The 18,151-nt window shown below is 42.4% G+C and overlaps 2 protein-coding genes across 3 annotated transcripts; one reads left to right on the top strand and one right to left on the bottom strand.

The window, feature by feature from the left end:
• Nucleotides 1–476: 476 nt before the first annotated feature.
• fanci (FA complementation group I) lies at nt 477–10,529 on the top strand. 2 transcript variants are annotated; one of them, XM_072385562.1, is made up of 37 exons: nt 477–569; nt 688–760; nt 941–1,071; nt 1,236–1,389; nt 1,511–1,568; nt 1,666–1,707; nt 1,893–2,016; nt 2,110–2,195; nt 2,282–2,414; nt 2,496–2,573; nt 2,661–2,797; nt 2,984–3,164; nt 3,276–3,363; nt 3,463–3,593; nt 3,674–3,744; nt 3,894–4,008; nt 4,141–4,263; nt 4,489–4,557; nt 4,637–4,738; nt 4,823–5,008; nt 5,377–5,498; nt 5,589–5,750; nt 6,042–6,221; nt 6,328–6,494; nt 6,575–6,645; nt 6,754–6,870; nt 6,958–7,009; nt 7,091–7,218; nt 7,873–7,938; nt 8,036–8,132; nt 8,228–8,412; nt 8,502–8,558; nt 8,647–8,706; nt 8,809–8,883; nt 9,070–9,165; nt 9,332–9,433; nt 9,664–10,529. In XM_072385562.1, the coding sequence occupies exons 1-37, from the start codon at nt 477–479 to the stop codon at nt 9,724–9,726; spliced, it is 3,975 nt and encodes a 1,324-aa protein (XP_072241663.1). In that variant the 3' UTR covers nt 9,727–10,529. The 2 variants fall into 2 exon arrangements, with proteins under 2 accessions (XP_072241663.1, XP_072241662.1); XM_072385561.1 differs by lacking the exon at nt 9,664–10,529 and having other exon boundaries at nt 9,332–9,590.
• On the bottom strand, nt 8,943–17,963 carry polg (polymerase (DNA directed), gamma). Its single transcript, XM_072385563.1, has 23 exons — nt 17,692–17,963; nt 16,701–17,298; nt 16,352–16,547; nt 16,069–16,236; nt 15,812–15,958; nt 15,593–15,672; nt 15,280–15,462; nt 15,027–15,169; nt 14,796–14,919; nt 14,461–14,685; nt 13,936–14,053; nt 13,465–13,542; nt 13,229–13,342; nt 12,963–13,123; nt 12,807–12,860; nt 12,589–12,706; nt 12,330–12,465; nt 11,989–12,235; nt 11,762–11,884; nt 11,501–11,669; nt 10,862–11,070; nt 10,612–10,772; nt 8,943–9,904 (listed from the first exon to the last, which is right to left on the bottom strand). The coding sequence occupies exons 2-23, from the start codon at nt 17,273–17,275 to the stop codon at nt 9,840–9,842; spliced, it is 3,594 nt and encodes a 1,197-aa protein (XP_072241664.1). The 5' UTR covers nt 17,276–17,298; nt 17,692–17,963; the 3' UTR covers nt 8,943–9,839.
• Nucleotides 17,964–18,151: the final 188 nt, after the last annotated feature.

Here is an 18,151-nt window from a genome sequence, read left to right as displayed (position 1 = left end):
GCCCACCAGGAAAAGCGGCTGACAGGTCTGAAAAAATTAAGTATATTCACACTATAGCTAACAAATATAAGGTCTCATTTGGTAGTTTAACTGACTTAACCTTATGTTGTCAAGCTGTTACTAAATATGTTAAAAACTAGATACGATTATAGTAACTTATTTTGTGTTTTAATGAATGCAGCTTGAATTTTTAAATTCAGCGATTAAGGGGCACGTAAACGTGAACATGGCAACCACGAAGAAAAACAGGAAGTGTCCGCTGGCGGGAAGTTCGCTAAATGTTATGAAAGCTCTACCAAAGACAGAGAAATACGTGCCTGTTACAAACTTAGTTATTTTGCTCATTTTGACTGAATGACTAATTTTAACTGTACTTAAGCGACCAACGGGTAGATAAGTGTGTGAGGTTTATGACAGACTGAACTGATTTTTAGCTTATTACACTATTTGTGGCCCTTGTCTCTATTCAATTGGACATGATGGCTGAAATGGAAAAAATTGTCTCCCTGTCAGATGGAGACAGTACCGCTGAACTTCAGAAGTATTTGTCCTCTCTGACAAATGATCAAGTAAGTCATTGTAGCAGCTGAAGCAGAAACATTAGAGACACTAAGTCTCTGCAGTAAGTGCCTCAAGATCGTATCTCATTGCTTTTCACCGCTTTATTCTCTGTTATCTGCTTTTTAGCTTATTACTGTGATAACCAGTAGCGCGCTTAAGGGCAAGAAGGTCAGTACCATGATTAAAGGAATATTAAAAGGTAAGTAGTTGTTTTGTTTCCAACACCATAACGCATCTAATCGTGTGGTTCTCGTTTAATTCAATCTTGCTATAATGTAGCCTGTTAGAATGAAAATACAAATGTATGAGCATCTGCTTGATTTTGTGATGACAAGCAGGGAGTGCTGTAAGTGAAGCCTATGCTCCTCCTTTTCTTTAGGGTCTCCACCTAATTCCACTGAAGGGTCAAACCGCAGGCTGCTTGTATATAAACACTGCATCCCTCTGTGTGAGTCCGGGGACCTTCAGACAGAGGTGGCTTCTGATATCATTGGACTGCTGATGCTTGAGGTTGCTATGCTTTTTGTAGTTTCCATAATTGACATGTAGATGGTTGTTTTTGTTTGGGATCCCTGATTCGTGTTGGTATTGTCTCCTTCCTTGGTCACATGGACAGATGCAAATCAGATGACTTCTGTTTAATTTCAGTTTTGCTTTTTCAACATTATAACCAGAGTCACGCACTGCCCGGGCCGTCTCTTGCACAACTGGCATCTCTATTTGTTGACGCCATTAAAGTGGGGAAAATGGGCAGCGGGAAATCCCTGGAGCTGCTTCCTACTATCCTCACTGCCCTTGCTGCCTGTGAAGCCTTGTCATATGGGAAGGGTAAATGCAAACTTACTTTCATCTCTAAAGTTGCGTCAGCTACAGTCCAATGTAATGAAATGTGGACGGTGACGTCCTCGAGGTGCACATTTTAAAAGATGATGGGTTGTTTTAATTTCAGGGGAACTCAGTGGTGAGGAATACAAGAAACAGCTGATTAACAGCCTCTGCTCAAGCAGGTGAAGACAGCATTTAGACTACACATAGATTCACATTTTTGAACACGCATTGCAAATAAGAATACTGATATTAACTTATTTCTCTTTTTTCATGCAGATGGGATCCACAGTGTGTCATCCACTTGACAACAATGTTCAGGTAACAGCTTTCAGTACAAAGTCATCACATGTTTTCACATGTTAAGTTTCCCTCGTATTGATAAGAGTGTATTACAATGTCTTTGTCTTTTACTTTTTTGTGGCTTGTACGGTGTTTGGTGTGTTTTTCTTGTCTCTCAAAAATATTTCAGTGCCCCAGTTAAATTTGTGTGTGCCTCGTTTCAGGGATGTGCCCTTGTCATCAGAGGAGATGCAGTTTCTGGTGGAGAAAGTGTTGAGGATGTTCACTAAACTGGATCTACAGGAGATCCCACCACTGGTTTACCAGTTGCTGCTTTTATCTGCTAAGGTATGCATGCACAGCATCGTGTTCATTCATCGTGTGAATCATGTACCATTCCCTCTCAATTATCTAAATGTGCGTCCTGTATCTTTGTGTTAGGGTTGTAAGAAACAGATCCTGGATGGAATCATCGGCTACTTTAAAGAGCAAGACATTCACCAGAAAGAAGAGCAGAAACATGGAGAGTGAGTGACTTGTATTCTTCAAGTAGCAAACCTTACTGTACACCTTTCGGTTACGCACTGTTAGCTTATTATTCCCTCTCTCTCAGGAGCTTGGATCTCGAGGTTCAGTCTATTCCACAGGACCAGCTGAGACATGTGGAGGGCACTGTTATCCTTCATATAGTCTTTGCTATACGCCTGGACCACGAGCTTGGAAGAGAGTTCCTTAAAAGTATCAAGGTTATTTGCAATACAACCTCTTTTCTTTTTTTTAAATTTAGATTAAAGTTTATTTATAAATCCCATGTTGCTTTTCTGCAGCTATCCTATGGAGATTTGTGTCCTTTCAGTGTTGCCCTGTTGCTCTCAGTTGCACGTATTCAGCGTTATGAAGAGCAGGTGAGAACGTTTTACTTTTCTCTCCTGGGCTTGTTTGACGCCTCCTTCATATTAACTTCCCCTTTGCCAATTTTCTCCTTTGGATAGGTGTTTGACATTTTGAAAGGGGCGGTTATCAAGAGCTTCAAGGATGAGCAGCTGCAGCAAGGGTCAAAGTTCCTTCAGGACCTCCTGCCGGGACACTTTAGTGTGGCCCAGATGATACTGGACACAGTCAAGAACAGGTTAGCCTAATAACATTTCAACTTAGGTGCAACACAAGTTGATGGGCTTAAGAAAATCATTTTTTACCATTATCAAAAAAGAAATGGACTTCACGAAAAGATAAATGATGCATTGTGTTTTAAGGCTAACACAATATTAGTCTTTAATCTTCTTATGTGGGTTCTACTACTTCTCCTCCTCTGCAGTGTGTTTGGATGGGATCATGTCATTCAGGGTTTGGTGCAACTGGGCTTCTTCCTCATGGACACATTTGGACCCAAACCTGGACCATTTGGCAAGAGCGCAGAGGGGCCTGTTAATGTGGCACGGACCCCTGCACAGCAGGCATGTAAGCTGGGAGGACAGGTGCTCCTGCAGGGCTTTAAGGTAACATTTGGTTTTCATGTGATGCAATTGTCAAAGTGTAAATGCTCAGTTAGTGTCAACCACATGTTCATGTCATACTTTCTCACTGAAGCGTGTGTCTGTCTACAACAGATGCACGAGCACATCAGAGGTGAGATACTGGAGCAGGTGTTGAATCGACTGGTCACAAAGACCGCCTCACCCGTCAGTCATTACTTAGGTAATACAAGGTTCAGATAGTTGTCAGCTTTTCGATTTGCTGTTGTGCCTAATCGGTGAAATAACAGCACTTTGTGCTTTTATTTCTGTGTTTCATCAGATCTTTTCTCTGATATTGTGGTCTCTGCCCCAATGATCCTCCTGGAGTCGTCCTCCAAGGTCACAGAGACATTTGACCACTTGTCATACCTGCCTTTGGCAACCGTTCAGGGTCTTCTGAAAGCTGTTCAGGTACTGAAACAGATAGAGGGATACACCGGTACACTGTCGAGGTTTCTCTTGTTTAATCATTTCCTATGTCTAATTTCCAGCCCCTTCTCAAAGTCAGTATGTCTTTAAAAGATGCTTTAATTCTGGTTCTGCGCAAGGCCATGTTTTCCAGGTATGTACTACCATGATTACTTTAATGTGAATGAGTCATGTTTAGTCAAACCATGTGAAAGCTCAATGAGAAAGAAAACATTTTTACATCTCATATAAAAATAAAGTCAATTATTCACACTTTTTCTACTCTTTAATTGACTCCACCAGCCAGCTGGATGGCAGGAAGTCTGCTGTGACTGGCTTTTTGTTGTTGCTGAAGAACTTCAAGGTGTTGGGCAGCTTGGCCTCAAGTCAGTGTAGCCAGGCAGTCTCCTCCAGCCAGGTATTATGCCAGCTGATCTCTGCACATTTACGTTCATGCACTTGCAACAAGCGAGCTGAAGCATCTGCAGCTGACAGATCGTGTCAAACCTTGTCTGACAGATAGTAACTGCTATTCTCAACTCCTTCATAGATCCAAGTGGATGTTCATTCTCGTTACAACTCGGCTGCCAATGAAGCGTTCTGCCTGGAGATCCTCAGCAGTCTGCGCCGCTGCCTTGGCCAGCAGGCTGATGTGCGCCTGATGCTCTATGAGGTCTGATGACCCTTTTTTCAGTTCCATGTTCATGAGATGATTTTAAGGTTCCTGGTATTAACAGTATTAATAACGTGGAAACAATTTATTTTACTTTACCTTCAGAGTCTTTTGATCATTTGAAATTTAACTAAGGACTAGGCTTGAAAATGGTATAATTCTTTGAATATGTAGTGATTGTTAGACATGTTTAAGACTACAGAAGCAAACTGTTGCCTTTTTCAGGGTTTCTATGATGTTCTCCGTCGCAACTCTCAACTTGCAAGCTCCATCATGCAGACCCTCCTCTCACAGGTATGCGGGTGCACTTAGTGCGTAGTGTTTTATGCATGTGGTTTGCACTTAGAGACATGTCAAGTCTTTGCATCTTTAGCTGAGGCGATACTACGAACCTGAACAAGACCTCCTGCCTCCGGTGAAGCTGGAGCCATGCATCACTGCCCACGGAGACCAAGTCTACCTCCAGGAGCCACTGGTACTCTGTCTGCTCTGTGGAATTTTTGCAGCAGTTCTTTGCCATTTCTGACCTTTGCTACAAGCAGTGTTTGTTCTGTTTCAGGCACATCTGCTGAGCTGCACTGTCCAATGCCTGCTGTGGCTGCAGAACATGCGGCAGGCAGCCAACCCCAATGGTGATGACAGTGACGAAGAGGAGGAGGAGGAGGGATATCAGGCTGATCTGCAGGCAATCCTAGAGAGCACAACACGGCGCATGATCAAGTGTGAACTGGAGGACTTTGAACTGGTACAGTAAACTGAGCTCAGTCTGAAAGTTATCCCAGAGCAGAGGCTGCTTTTTCCTGAACAGCATCAATTCAATTTTACCACTAGAAAGTTAACCTTTGTTAAAACTGTTCAATAGGAACATTTGACAATCTACTATTTAACTCAAATAAGTCATCTGTGGAAGGAAACTAAATGGGTCATTTAAGATTTACACGTTTGAACCAAAGATGCAAACATTCATTAAAACTAAAAATATTTACTTGTAGTGTTGTAGATCCAGTGTTTTTCCTCACTTTTCTACTCATCTCTACCTTTGTTAGATTTTGATAATTTGGTAGTGGACTGAATGTGTCATTTTAAGCCTCGCCCTGTCCTCATTTTGAATAGGACAAGTCAGCAGAGTTCTCCATGGGATCCAGTGTAGGAGTGAAGAATAACATCTATGCTGTGCTGGTGATGGGAGTGTATGAGGTCCTAATGGAGTATAACTTCATCAAAGCCAGCTACAAGTAACAACGCTCTTTGTTTAGAGCATTGTACAGCAGTGTTACAGTGGTGATGATTTTGAAAAATGCATTCACTTCCCTTTTGTCTCGCAGTAAAAGTCGCTTTGAAGAGCTTCTGGAGCTGTTCAGCCACTACAACAAGATGTCTGAGATCTTGAAGGACAAATCTGGAAAGGGCAGAGTGCCTTCACACAAGACCCCCCGCAGTTTGCTCTCTATGGGCTTCATATCAAATCTTATCACTGTGCTCTTCAGGTAAAGGCTCTCTGCAGCTGCAGCTGCAGCTACAGTTTGGTCAGATCAAGTGGTTTTGGGGGCCGATTCTGTTTGAAAAAAACCCATCTGTGTAATGAGTTGAATATGTGTTTAACAGTTTGTTCTGTTTAGTTCTGTTCAATGTCAGTACTACCTATTGATAATTAAAGTTACAGTTACGATGCAAACATAAAAAGCTGAAACGTTATTAACTGCAAATGTGATTTTTCTCTTAAATTCTATGGCAATTATTAACTAGGTTAAAAAAAAAGAATCATTTTCCTCTTCCAGAGACAATAGTCAAAGCAGAGAAGAAGCTTTATCGGTGCTCCGCTCAAGTGGAGATTTTGTGCGTTATGCACTAAGTGTAGTTGTACAGAAGATCCAGCAGCTGGAGGAAACTGGACACACGGACGGTCCAGATGGACAGAATGCAGACAGGACTTTCCGCTTCCTCTGTGACATGACGAGGTTGAAAAACAAAACAAAAATATCTTTAGTTTGACTGTGAGTGGGTTATTTTGTTCTCTGGGAAATCTGGAGAAAGCAAATAATTTTTTTCTAAATGTCTTTCCAGTGTGTTGATGTGGCGTTACACGAACATCCCCAGTGTGGTGGAGGAAGCGGGGAAGAGAGAGAAGCGCTCCAGTTTGTCCCAGCTATGTTTGGAGGGTCTGCTCAGGATCTTCACAACCTGCCAGCAACGCTTCCCAGACAAGATGGTCCATCTCCTCTCTGCCATGGGTCCGACATGCACTGTCAAAGCTGCAAAGTTTCCAACTGAGCAATAGGCAGGAGTCCATCATATTTTGTGTTTCTTACAGACGACGCAGAAGAAGGTGCAGAGCGGGACGACGTTACAGAGACTAACTACTTTTACATCCGACAGTTTCAGGTACAAGCATGAATATTCCACCTGTATTAACCACCTGGAGCCACCATCAGATCAGTTTTAAACGCTGTGACAGTGCACTAAAATTCAATGGGGTTTCCTTGTCAACAGAGGGCGCTGTTCACACAGTTAAGTGGAGGGGAGGATGAATTCAACAGCAGAGAAGCTCAGCTGCTGGTCAGCATTTTGAGTGTGCTTTCTCGCCAGCTAAAGCCCTCCTCCAATCAGGTAGGATTTAAAGAAAAAAAAATGACGTGGACTTCTTGAAGCAGTGTGAAGGGTATCAATTGGAACTCTTCTTTTTTTAATTAACAGTTTGTTCAGATGATCACATGGACTGTGAAAATCTGCAAGGAGACCAGTTTTGGTGAGCGACAGGTTATCTCTCTGCCCTTGCTAAATGTCAGAAGGTTTGTCCTGATTCTGAAGCACATCTCTGTGTTTTTAGAGGATTCTGCGTTCTCCAAAGGGCTGCTCTCCCTCCTCTTCAACCTGCACGTTCTCTACAAGAGTCCTGTGAGCTTATTGCTGGAGCTTTGCCAAGACATCCACAGCCAGCTTGGAGATATTGATCAGGTAAGCAGAGTCAGTGTTCAGAGCACAAGCAATGCAGCTTTGTATCTTTGAAATAGAGTTTCCAATGGTACCTGGTTCTCTCTTTTCTTTTTTTTCTTTTTTTGTATTATAATTTCTTATCAGTTTCTGTTTAGAATAGAGCTTTGATTCCCAGCCTGATGGACCACATACAAGAGGTGGATGTGACCCAGTGTTTTTTTAAATGCCATTTTGAAGCGTAAAGTTTGAGATTTGACCATTGCCATCATGGCCTTGAAGCAGAATATCTATTTAACGGTGTAGTTATTTCCTAAATAATCAGAAGTGAGTCTTGCTATTGACATCATCAGTGATGTCAAAAGCAATAGCATCAGAAAATATCGATTTTTATAGCTCACTAAAGAAGATGACACTTATTTGGATATCATACCATTCTAAATACTGTGGATATTAGTATTTTATTAGAATAATTCCAGTTAAAATAAAACAACGGTGTTCTCTAACTTTGCTCAAATATTAACACACTTTTTTTTTCAAGTCAGCCTCAATTTCTTTTCCTTTAATACATTCATGGTAGAAATGTATTGACTATTATCTCAAAAACAATGCAGCAAACGTGGGTGCTTTTATTTGGAGACACTTCTTTCATATGGGCCTCTCTTTCTTGATAATCAGGATGTGGAGGTGGAAAAGCAGTCTCATTTTGCCATTGTCAACATGAAAACTGCTACGACGGCAGCAGTAAGTGTTCTTCTAGCTGGAGGCTTTCAGTTTAATGTGATATTATTCCCAGAATAAGTTTACTGGTTCTCTTTCCCACTTAAATTTCTTGTCCCAGCTGCTGATCCTGTCTCAAGTTGACAGAGTGCTTGATGAAGTGGACTGGCTTATTGCCAGAAAGAAAAGCCAGACTATCTTTGATAAACCTGGCTCAGGTAAAAAGCTTTTATATGGATGCATCAATCGGATCAATCAGTGGAGCTGGGGGGGGTACTAAAAACCTGTGCTGGTAATGTTTTTTGATGTGTAGACGAGGCCACCCAGGCCGCAAACCATCAGGATCCAGTTGAGAAAGCGGTGACGCTGCAGCTCGGAACTCTCCTGACAGCATTAAATGAGCTGGTCCAGACGGCCCTCCTGCCAGGAACCTGCACCATCACACTGCTACGAGTGCTGAGTCGTACCTACACCATCCTCACTACCCTTGTCAAATACGTATGTATCTGTCCAATCAATGATCTCGTGAGAAAGTTGCTGCCATTTGCCGAGTGTGACATTTTCTTTCCTTCTTCACCTTGTGTTAGTACATCCAGGTGTGTGTCAGTCAGCACAGCACTCTGCCAGCCCGCTTTGAAAAGCTGGTAGGTCTGAAGAATTGTCACTTTGTTTGAATTTTAAGATAATTTCTGATGTTGTGCTGATTTCATCTTTCATCTTTCTTCTATGCAGGTCAAACTATCTGGTTCCCACCTGACACCGCAGTGCTACTCCTTTATCACATACGCACAGGTACAGCCAGCTTCAGCTCAGCGATCCGAGTTGTGTTGTTATGGAAACAACAAGCAAGCTGAGGAGTATTGTGGTTTTACGAGCCTTTTCTTTTTTGGTTAGTGCGGAGAATCCAGTGGCGGAGGTGCAGATGAGAAGAAGAAAAAGAGAAGGAATGAAGTGAACGCTGCTGCCTCAGTAAGGATGTTAAACTCCTATAAATGCAGTAGTTATGTTGATTAATTATAAGACCAATGTTTTCAGTTTTTACCTTTTTATTTTTTAGCAACAAAATTATATATAACCCACAACTTTGAACAAATGTGTGTGAATCGCATTGAGAATTGCACTTTTTCTCGACTCGGCCTTCTTTCCTGTTGGTAGGCAAAGCTTCTGCGTGAGACGACGGCCATCCCTAACCTGATCTTCGGCATTGAACAGTACGAGAAGTATCTCATCACACTCTCAAAGAAGTCAAAGGTATCTGTAAGCTGAATTCTATGAGATGATTTACAAAAAAATATTACAAAAATTGTATAAGAGTTTGGCAAAATGTACAGTAGAGTCCTCTGAACACTGGGTTGACTTTCAAATGACTGAAAAAAGAAAACAGCATCTCACCGAGATCTGTACAACTGTTTTCCAGGTAAATCTGATGCAGTACATGAAGCTGAGCACTTCGAGAGATTTCCGCATCAATGCTGCGACTCTAGACGCAGCCCTGCAGGAGCAGGACAACAGTCAGGAGGTCAGTGTGTGCTTGTCAGGAGCAACAGTTTCATTGCTTCTCCCTTTCTGCTTGATTACATCTGTGGATAAAGCTGGCTCAAAATCCAGACTGAGATGTTCCTCGTGGTGGTGCGTGTGGCTAAAGCATTAATCCTCAGCTTGGTTTTTTTGCTCGAGCAGAGTTGATCGTGCACATGCAGACTGAGCTGTGTGATTCTTAATTTCCCTTCGCTCTATCACATCTTCCAGACCACTGAATCGCAGGAGACGGAGGAGACGCAGGAACCCAAACAGAAGAAGAAAAAACAGTGAGCTGATATGGGGCTCGTCTGCGGGATCCCAGATTTCCATCAGTCTTTGTGAAGAGTGTCCCAGCAGTGGTGCGTTTGAACTTCTGTTTGGAAAGTAGCCCGATTCATAAACGGCTATCTTCCTTTGCTCAGAGAGCCCTTCGTAATGTTGATGATTTGGTAAATGTCCAAGGCCTCACCTGTGGAAAGTTGGCACACATTGTTTACCAATCTGATAGTTTTATGCCTTAAATGCATTTCTACACAAGCGCATGCAGTTTTACTTGGATTAAAACTGTTACTTCTGTCTTACAACATTTGAAGATTTGTCAGGAACTATTTTCATCAAGACGAACAAGCTGCTCTGATAAAGTTCAAACTGTTTAGAACAAGTTTTATTTTAAAACTTTACTTTAGAAGAATGTATGGTTTCGTCTGGTTGGACATGCATCCTGGAGAGATGTACAGCCACGCTTTGTGAGGTGGTTTTTTGTTAAATATACTTTCCTTCCAAACCTGCTCGTATGTGCTGTACATACAATACATTTGTCTGAGCCTGGAGGATATCAGGAGTGAAATGGCTGAGAATTACAAAGTTGTGTAAAGAAACCAGTTCACATGTTAATTCAGAATATTTACAGGTCAAACAAGTGGCAGAACAAAAAAAAAGAAAGGCCACTGACAATATAAAAAAGATTATTGTGCTTGATGTGGTTTGTTTTTGTTGAACGTAGCTGGAAAATTGTTCTTTTTAAACTGATACCAGCAGTTATTTCACTTCCTGTTTACTCTGTATACTGTATGTATTAAAATTATTTACAATGCGTTTTAAGACGCCTGAAATGGAACAAAAATATGAATATTTGATTGGAGAAATTGGTAAGCAATGGTAGCATCCAGAACTCACCTTGTGGGATGCCGTATCTTCGTTCCAGACCTGTAGGGTTGGAGGGAGTTTCACAGTCCATGGTGACCTCCTTCCTCAGACACTGGTCAATATCCACTGCACTGAAAAATGCTACTGACTGGGGAAGGTCCTGCATGCCTAGAGCATGGGCAAACATACTCCTGCAGGAAAACACACCAAATGGCTCATTTAAGCAACGTTCCAACAGTAGGTGTTTTGACAGAGAGCATGCACGGGGATGTCAGCAGACCTTGTGAGCAGGTTTGTGATTTGAAGGGCCAACGCTGCTCGGTAGCGGTCTTCACTGCGGACGAGGTACCGCACCTCATCGTGGATGCTGATGCAGAAGCGGCCATCGATGTTATGCTCTTCAAAGAGCCACTTCATGGCCACCAGCATCAGATGCAGGTAGTCCACAGCAGAGCTCTGGACCACCCAGTTCACTCTGCTGGTAATAAACTGGAAAAGAATTTAAAAAAACAAAAAACATAAGAAATATGGTAACATCTCATCTGTGGGGCAAAGCAGTTCTTCTCTGCTTTAGAGCCTAAAATATCAGAGAATTAATCTCATCCTGTTTGGCGAATATATTCAATATCTAATTCAGTTCAGTTTTATTTATATAGCACCAAATTGCAACAAATGTTATGAAACTTCTCTCTTTCATTAAATCCATCATATATGTACATATAATACATTAAAAAATGAGCAGGAGAAAAGCTAGTGAAAGATCACTTAGACCCTTCGTTTATTGGCAAAGTGGGTTACTGATTAAACACGGTAAAATAATTAAAGTCAATGTCACCATTTATGTTAGTTTTATACCGTAAGCTTGAAGATGAGCTGGATATCTGGAGTTTATCTGTTCCTTTAATCAGCGCTGGCTCACCTCATCTTTTACTGCCGTGGGCTCCAGTGCTCTACTAATTCTGCAGCCTAGAACAGGAGTGGCTGGCTGGGCTGAATGAGCTATACACTCCAGCTTGTTGAACATGTCCGACTCTGTACCTCCAGCCCAGATACGCTTGCCAACAACATCCCACCTCTTTCGTCGAGAGCTGACAAGATGCAAAGAACAAAGAGGGGAAACACGTAAGGGCCTGAACAAGTATTTACAGATGTTTGTGTTGAGTTTCACTTGCTCTTGTACCATTGTGAGGCCAGCCTAGAGATCCTCCTCAATTCCTGCAGACAGATGCTTCCATCCTCTTCCCTCTCCACATCTATACCAAGTTCTTTAACCAGCCACTCACCCTCTTCAGACAGATTGTATCTGACAAAAAACAAACAGAAACAGAAAAGTGGAGGACTAGAGCTCAACTTCCCATCAAACTGAAAATAAAACCTTGACTTAAACTGTGAAATTCTTGAGTTTACCTGCGTATGCCCTTTGTTAAGGCATACATCTGCCTAGCCTTACTGGACGCTTCTGTCTGATTGAGGCGGTGATTGAACTGCATCAGCAGCCTCTCAGCAAAGGGCTGTCCTGCACCATATATGCGTCCATAATTGAACACCTTTGCATGCTCTCGGCTGATGCCCACAGTGTCAGCAGTGCGGCTGTGCAGGTCGGTACCCTGACTCTTCTTTCCCTGAAGGGTCATCCAGCCAAACGCCGTACAACCTGAACCACAGACAATAAACATTAGATGCTGCAAAGTACAACTACAGCAGAGAAACTATAAATAATACTATGTTTTCAAAGGGACTAATTCTACCATGCATGCCAGTGAAGTGAGCTTCTCCAAGTATTGCAGCTATCCATAACTCCTGAGAGTCGACGTCTGCTCCCACCAGATGATATCCGGGTGGTACCTGTACCATAGCCTTTAGCTCACTGCCTACCCGATCCCGCTGTGGAGAAGAAACAGAAATACAAGCCATATAAACTAAATTCCTCCAATGTCTAAAAATAACAATTCTGTCTACTTTGGCAGTTTAATCAGTAATTTTCAGCGTTGTTTCATTGCCTCCTACCCGAGCATTACTGGCAGTCAGCCATGTTGGCTCCACAGCCCTCCGTGTTACCGTCCCAGCAGTGACTACCTGAGGTAATATGGCACCATACTGGCCCTCCTCATCAAAGTCTTTGTGTCTTTGGGAGAGACACAGAATTTGTTACACACAGAAAGCACTTTTCTCCACTATATGAATAAAAGACAAATACAGGATTTCTGATGACGCGCCACACAAACCTGCTGACATTACGAGGAAGCTCTCCCTTTCTGTGCCACAGCACCATCTGAGAGCTAAAAGTGATCAAGATGTCCAATTCAAACATTCATTTATCATTTTATGCATTAATAAAGCCGACTGTGATCAGAATAACTTCAGGGGCAACCGATGGGTACCTTATACGTTTGTGGGCATTCCTCCAGAAGGACATCATTTTGTTAATCTCCAGAGCTCGTGTTGCATTAGTTCCACCTCTTCCTGCTCTAAGAGTACCATCCTCCATCTTAGTCAAAAAGTCCTTAGAAAAAGGACTGCCAACATTGTTGTGATTACCATCCTGTGAACCACATTCTTCAGTGAGATGGGAGAAAATAGCTAAATGGAGCATCATTGTGTGAGTGCTAGTTATTCAGATCAGTCCAGGTCAACCATGGAACTTCACCTTATGGGGCAGTTTAAAAAACCAGCAACCTGGAATATCTACATCGTTGTAGGGGCCGTTTCCATGGTGATAATGACACTGACTCTCCCCTTGTGCATAATGTGGATCCTGGAACTTATAATAAAAATACAACAAATCACAAACGTGCACGACAAGGCAGTGATATCCAAGAGTTTACATATTAACTGAATAATTAAATACTGTGTAAAATGTTTGGGATATGAAGTAATACTCACTCCCTTTTTCGACTCGTTTTTCACCATTTTGATGCCATTTTCCTCTGACAGACTTTCCAAGGAACCCAACTCCTCCACCTTGAAATCACACAAAAGTGTAACATAATATAATGTAATATGAAGCAGCTGAAGGCAGATATGGGTCAAACAATTACATAAATGTCACATTTTGGTGAAACTGTAATTAAGGAAATCTAACCACGTAAAAAACTACCGATTACTAGCTGCTTACGTTTAAAAGCAGCTACAATTATAGTATATGTTTGACTGTCATCAGGTAGATTTGAAGTTGTAATTCCAAGCAGCTGTTCAGTCCTTGTGGAAATTATGGGAAAAACATTTTACTGAAGAAAATACATTGCTCAAGTTCTAAGAGTATGCGTTTGAACTCTGCTTGTATTTGGTTTGTCTGAGATATTACTCTGTAAAGAAGTGCCAATTGCATTTGAGCCGTGTTGTAAGTTTATGTACCTTTGCCCAGACTGTGCTGTCAGTCCACATGAGGTCATCTGACAGGCTGGAGTCCAGATACTCAGTCTGCACCTTGCTGTTTTGCTCACAGTACTCTTTGTAAACACTTTCTATAACTCTGTGGAACATAGCAAGACTTCAATACATACAAATGCCTTTAAATCTGAGGTTAATCAGTGAACAGGATTCACAAGCTGTGTAATAGCCACTCCCACACATGAAAACCAGGGAACGTTCAGAGAATGAAGCGCTGACTTTGACTGTGGTTTCCTTATTTACACGTGCACCTGACAGCAGGTACTGACACATAACTGGAAAGACCTCAGCACTTCAAGAATGGCAAAAAGGCTCATTGCTTACTAAAATGTATTTTTGCAATGATATCTAAAGTAAAAGCATACAGATTAGCAATGAAGACAAATAGGTCAAATTACAGCGCATGCATTAAAATGGCTTATCCTGCACAACTGAAGTTTTGTCCAGAAAGCACTTTTTTTTTTACTTCAAGAGCAGCCAGCCGTGTACCTGTGTGGGCAGACAGGTCCCATGTTTTCCTCCAGAGAATCTAGATTATCCCTACGTCCAGGTACCAGATAGCCCCACCCATGTTTCTCTGTGTAATGCAGAGGGAAACCATCCCATGTCAGACCCATCAGCTTGGGCGTCAGTCTCATTTGGAGACTGATGAGGCTGGTTCCTGGTGACCAGCTGTCATCCTCAGACATCTTCTCACACAGTTTACGATACCATCTGAAGGACAGCAAAAGGACAGAGCAAGATCGACTCGACAGCAAACGAAGGAGGAAAGTGAAAGACGGTAAAATGTCAGACGGCTTTGTGGTGCTTTAGAATGATCTTACCCTGGATGTCCAGGCAGATGTTGCCTTCTCTTAGGAAGGCGATTCACTGTTTCCTTTAGTTTCTCAACAGCCAGCCTGGTAGGGCAAGGGCCTGCCATCTCCTCCTCAGATGGTGGCCCTGGGTCTAACACCACAACAACTCAGGTGATCAACCTAACTTTTTAATTTACTAACACGTTTCTTTAGAAAAAATGTTGTTTAAAAATAATTTTTCATGGTCTGATTTCGTACCATCCTCCCAATCAGGAACAGAGGTGGCCATTTGTGTTTCAGCTGATTTTTTGGCTTGCTTCTTCTTACTGGTTGCCACTTTCTTTTGTTTAAACTCCTGCACATCCCAATCAAGATCCCAAAGCCAGGGGTCCTCTTTGTATCTTAAAACAGAAATGACATAGTCACATATTATGTATAATAACATCCAAATGTTTATCCTAACCCACACTAACAGCCATAAAAATTATGACTTTACAAGTGGTCATCTCACTTGTCATCCTGCAGCAGCTGGCAGGCATCGTCCGCTAGAGTCATCAGAGACTTCTTCATCTCTCTCTGGAGCTCTTCGTAAACATCCTGAGAATCTTCCAGGTATCGACCCCAGTTTTGGTTGACAGGGAGGTAGCTCACACCCATCTCCAGCATCCCTGCAAACGTCACTGGATGAGGGCACCTTATAAAACACAAAAGATGAGAAGAAGTTTGTGGCAACGTGAACAATGAAATATTGAATTACTAGCTAGAATTTCAATATAACTTTGGAGAAAAATTGGGAACATATCAATGGGCTGGGATTTACCAACCTCTCCATGAAAAGGGGTAGCTGTTCTGTGAAGACCTGATGAGTGGCTTGAACATCTAGAGCGCAATACTGCATTAACTCCTGTAGGTGGAGGCAAAAGCAAATTCATGTTAGATAACTACCTCATGAGGAGTACGGGTCATCTTGAAGATCTGATGATACAAATAAGTTTAACTTATTTACAGACAATCTTACACACGTTTTGCAATAAAGTTCAAACCTGGAAGTTGTTCCTGACATCCATCATGCTTCCCTTCACAAAAATCTCTCTGGCCTCTTTCTGCAGCGGCGGCCCTCCGACATACAGAGCGTGGACATCAGCCAGATTGTTAATGCTGCTAATATTCACCCAGTCCCAAGAGCCAATCTATGCACAACACATTATGGCACACTTAGAGTTTGCCTATGCCTTGAAAACTAAACGTATAAGGCATATGAGTAAATTATAGAGAAAAAAAAAAAAAGAGGGACACAAACCATTTGGCCTTGCTTTTTCTGCCCGGCTTTCTTGATATGTTCCTTGACCTCCTGAAGACCCCGTTTCTTACCCAGCTTGTTGGCCATCCACAGTGTACGCTGGAACCCTGTCAGTCCCGAGATGGCCATGTGAAGACTCATAGTGTCCATGAAGCGTACCTTTGAACCCTTCAAAGAAAAGTATATTTAGTTACCTGGATTACACTAAAAAGGCACAACGCAGAGATGCTGTAAAAGTAACGCAGTAGAGGGCCATAGAGCACATGACCTTCTAAATACGAACCTTTAGAAGGTACTGCTCCTTAATGTAAGATCTATCAAAACTGACATTGTGGCCCACTATGAGCCTCTCCTTCCACTGACCACCTGGAGGACGGGCAGAGTTGAGTGTTGTCTCAAGTGCAATCAGGTCAGCAAGAGTCAGATGGTTTGACCAGGAGTATCGCTCCTCAATTAGACGCTTACTGCACCAGGAGTACCTGACAAAAGAGAGCATTATGAACACACTGCTCCACCTGTGCATCCACATCCCATTTTGTAGGTTATTAACATAGTCAGAAAACAGAAACCCATTACACTAAGCAAATAACCATAATGATTTCCCCACTTTACAATCCTGGCCCATTTCTCACCAGTTGGTTGGAGACAGAGCGACGGCCATGGTAGGGCATTTTCCCTCGGTTATGCACACCTCCACATCAAACACCAATGCACACTCTTCTGGGAAATCAACTTTCTGACTCTCCCCATTGGGCCCATAGCGTGTCCAACCAACCGCCCAGCTCCACGCCTGAGGCATGGGCGGTAGTTCAGCCTGAAGCAGCTCGGTGGCAACTTCAAGGTAGGGAAGGCTCTGCTTCTCGGCCAAAATACGAAAGTGCTCATCAATGTTTCTGCCGTACATTTGGGGAAGTTTAAGTTCAACATTGGGCAATAGTGAAGTTTCCTTCCCCCACAGCTTGTGTTTCTGCAAGTGCTTTATGCTGCGCTCCACAGCTTCCTCAGTGTACTCTGACTCCACACCATGAAAGATCTGCTCGTGAAGATTTTTGGACAGCATCTGGATGTTAAGGGGGTTCAGGCGGACCTCTGTGGAGGAGTCCTCGCCCTGGAGCGAGTAAGGCTTGGTGGAGTAGAACAACCGTGGATACCTCCATCGAAGAGAGAAAATCGTCCTCTGCAGAGGACCACGCAACAAATGCAGCATCTCTTCAAGTGGACTCACCACAGCTGGAAGACAATGACAGAACAACAGAGTGACATGAGAATGCTGTCTTAGTTTAAATTGTCACCGTACACGAACAGTAATGGGGGACAGGGGACGGGACGGGGGGACACTTCACTCTTGCATCATTGGTAAGTGTCTTCATTGTACTTTACAACTGAATTTCATCTGAGTAGTTAGTGAACCTTTAACGTTACCTGCTTAAAATCTTGTATTACAGACTTCATCAGTCATCCTTCATGGGGTGTTTGCCATTTCATTCAGATAACATTATTCAAAAAGTTATTACTCAGCTTTAGCATCATGTACAATACCGAAAGCAATAACAGTAATAGAAATTAGCAACTATAACTGAAGTATACACGAAACGGCGGAGTAACACATAGAAAAATACCTACCTTACTTCTCAACAATGTCATTGCTCTTACTTCACCGACCCCCGCGTGTTTACAAACACTTCACTCACATGCTAACTTGTGAGCAACGTAACAAATCTTTTTCATTCTTACACCATCTAAGTATGTATGCGATACTATCTATAAAGATATAAAACAGCCTGACGACCTGTGCTATGAGCTAGCTTTAACGCTACAAAATATATAAACACAGTACACCTATAACTAAAAACAAATCAGCAACTGAGATGCTTTAGCATTTCTACGCACGGCGTTGTAAGACCAAAGCAACGAGACAAAGCTTCAGCGACCCCATGCGGCTCGGATGAATATTCCGTTTTGAAGTGTTCGGAATAAATCATAAAATAAACGTGCAGTTATACAGGTACGGCTTTGTTGCATTACCACAATTTAGGACGAGCATCTGTCCGTTTCAATGTACCATTGACAACCATTGATAGAC

The sequence above is a fragment of the Leuresthes tenuis genome, unplaced genomic scaffold (genome assembly GCF_036924035.1).
Source record: "Leuresthes tenuis unplaced genomic scaffold, fLeuTen1.0.hap1 SCAF_5, whole genome shotgun sequence".
Classification (NCBI taxonomy): Eukaryota; Metazoa; Chordata; class Actinopteri; order Atheriniformes; family Atherinopsidae; genus Leuresthes; species Leuresthes tenuis.
Note: the sequence above shows the minus strand (reverse complement) of the source record. Positions and strands in the feature narration are given on the sequence as shown.

Excerpts from the sequence above, each read along its gene's own strand:
- fanci (XM_072385561.1), top strand. The coding sequence starts at position 477 with ATGATGGCTGAAATGGAAAAAATTGTCTCCCTGTCAGATGGAGACAGT. Across the intron at positions 2,574-2,660 it reads TTCAGCGTTATGAAGAGCAG|GTGTTTGACATTTTGAAAGG; the intron begins GTGAGAACGTTT and ends TCCTTTGGATAG. Across the intron at positions 7,010-7,090 it reads CTGCAAGGAGACCAGTTTTG|AGGATTCTGCGTTCTCCAAA; the intron begins GTGAGCGACAGG and ends CTGTGTTTTTAG.
- polg (XM_072385563.1), bottom strand. The coding sequence starts at position 17,275 with ATGCTGCATTTGTTGCGTGGTCCTCTGCAGAGGACGATTTTCTCTCTT. Across the intron at positions 15,170-15,279 it reads CAGCTGCTGCAGGATGACAA|ATACAAAGAGGACCCCTGGC; the intron begins GTGAGATGACCA and ends TTCTGTTTTAAG. Across the intron at positions 10,773-10,861 it reads ATCACAAACCTGCTCACAAG|GAGTATGTTTGCCCATGCTC; the intron begins GTCTGCTGACAT and ends GTTTTCCTGCAG.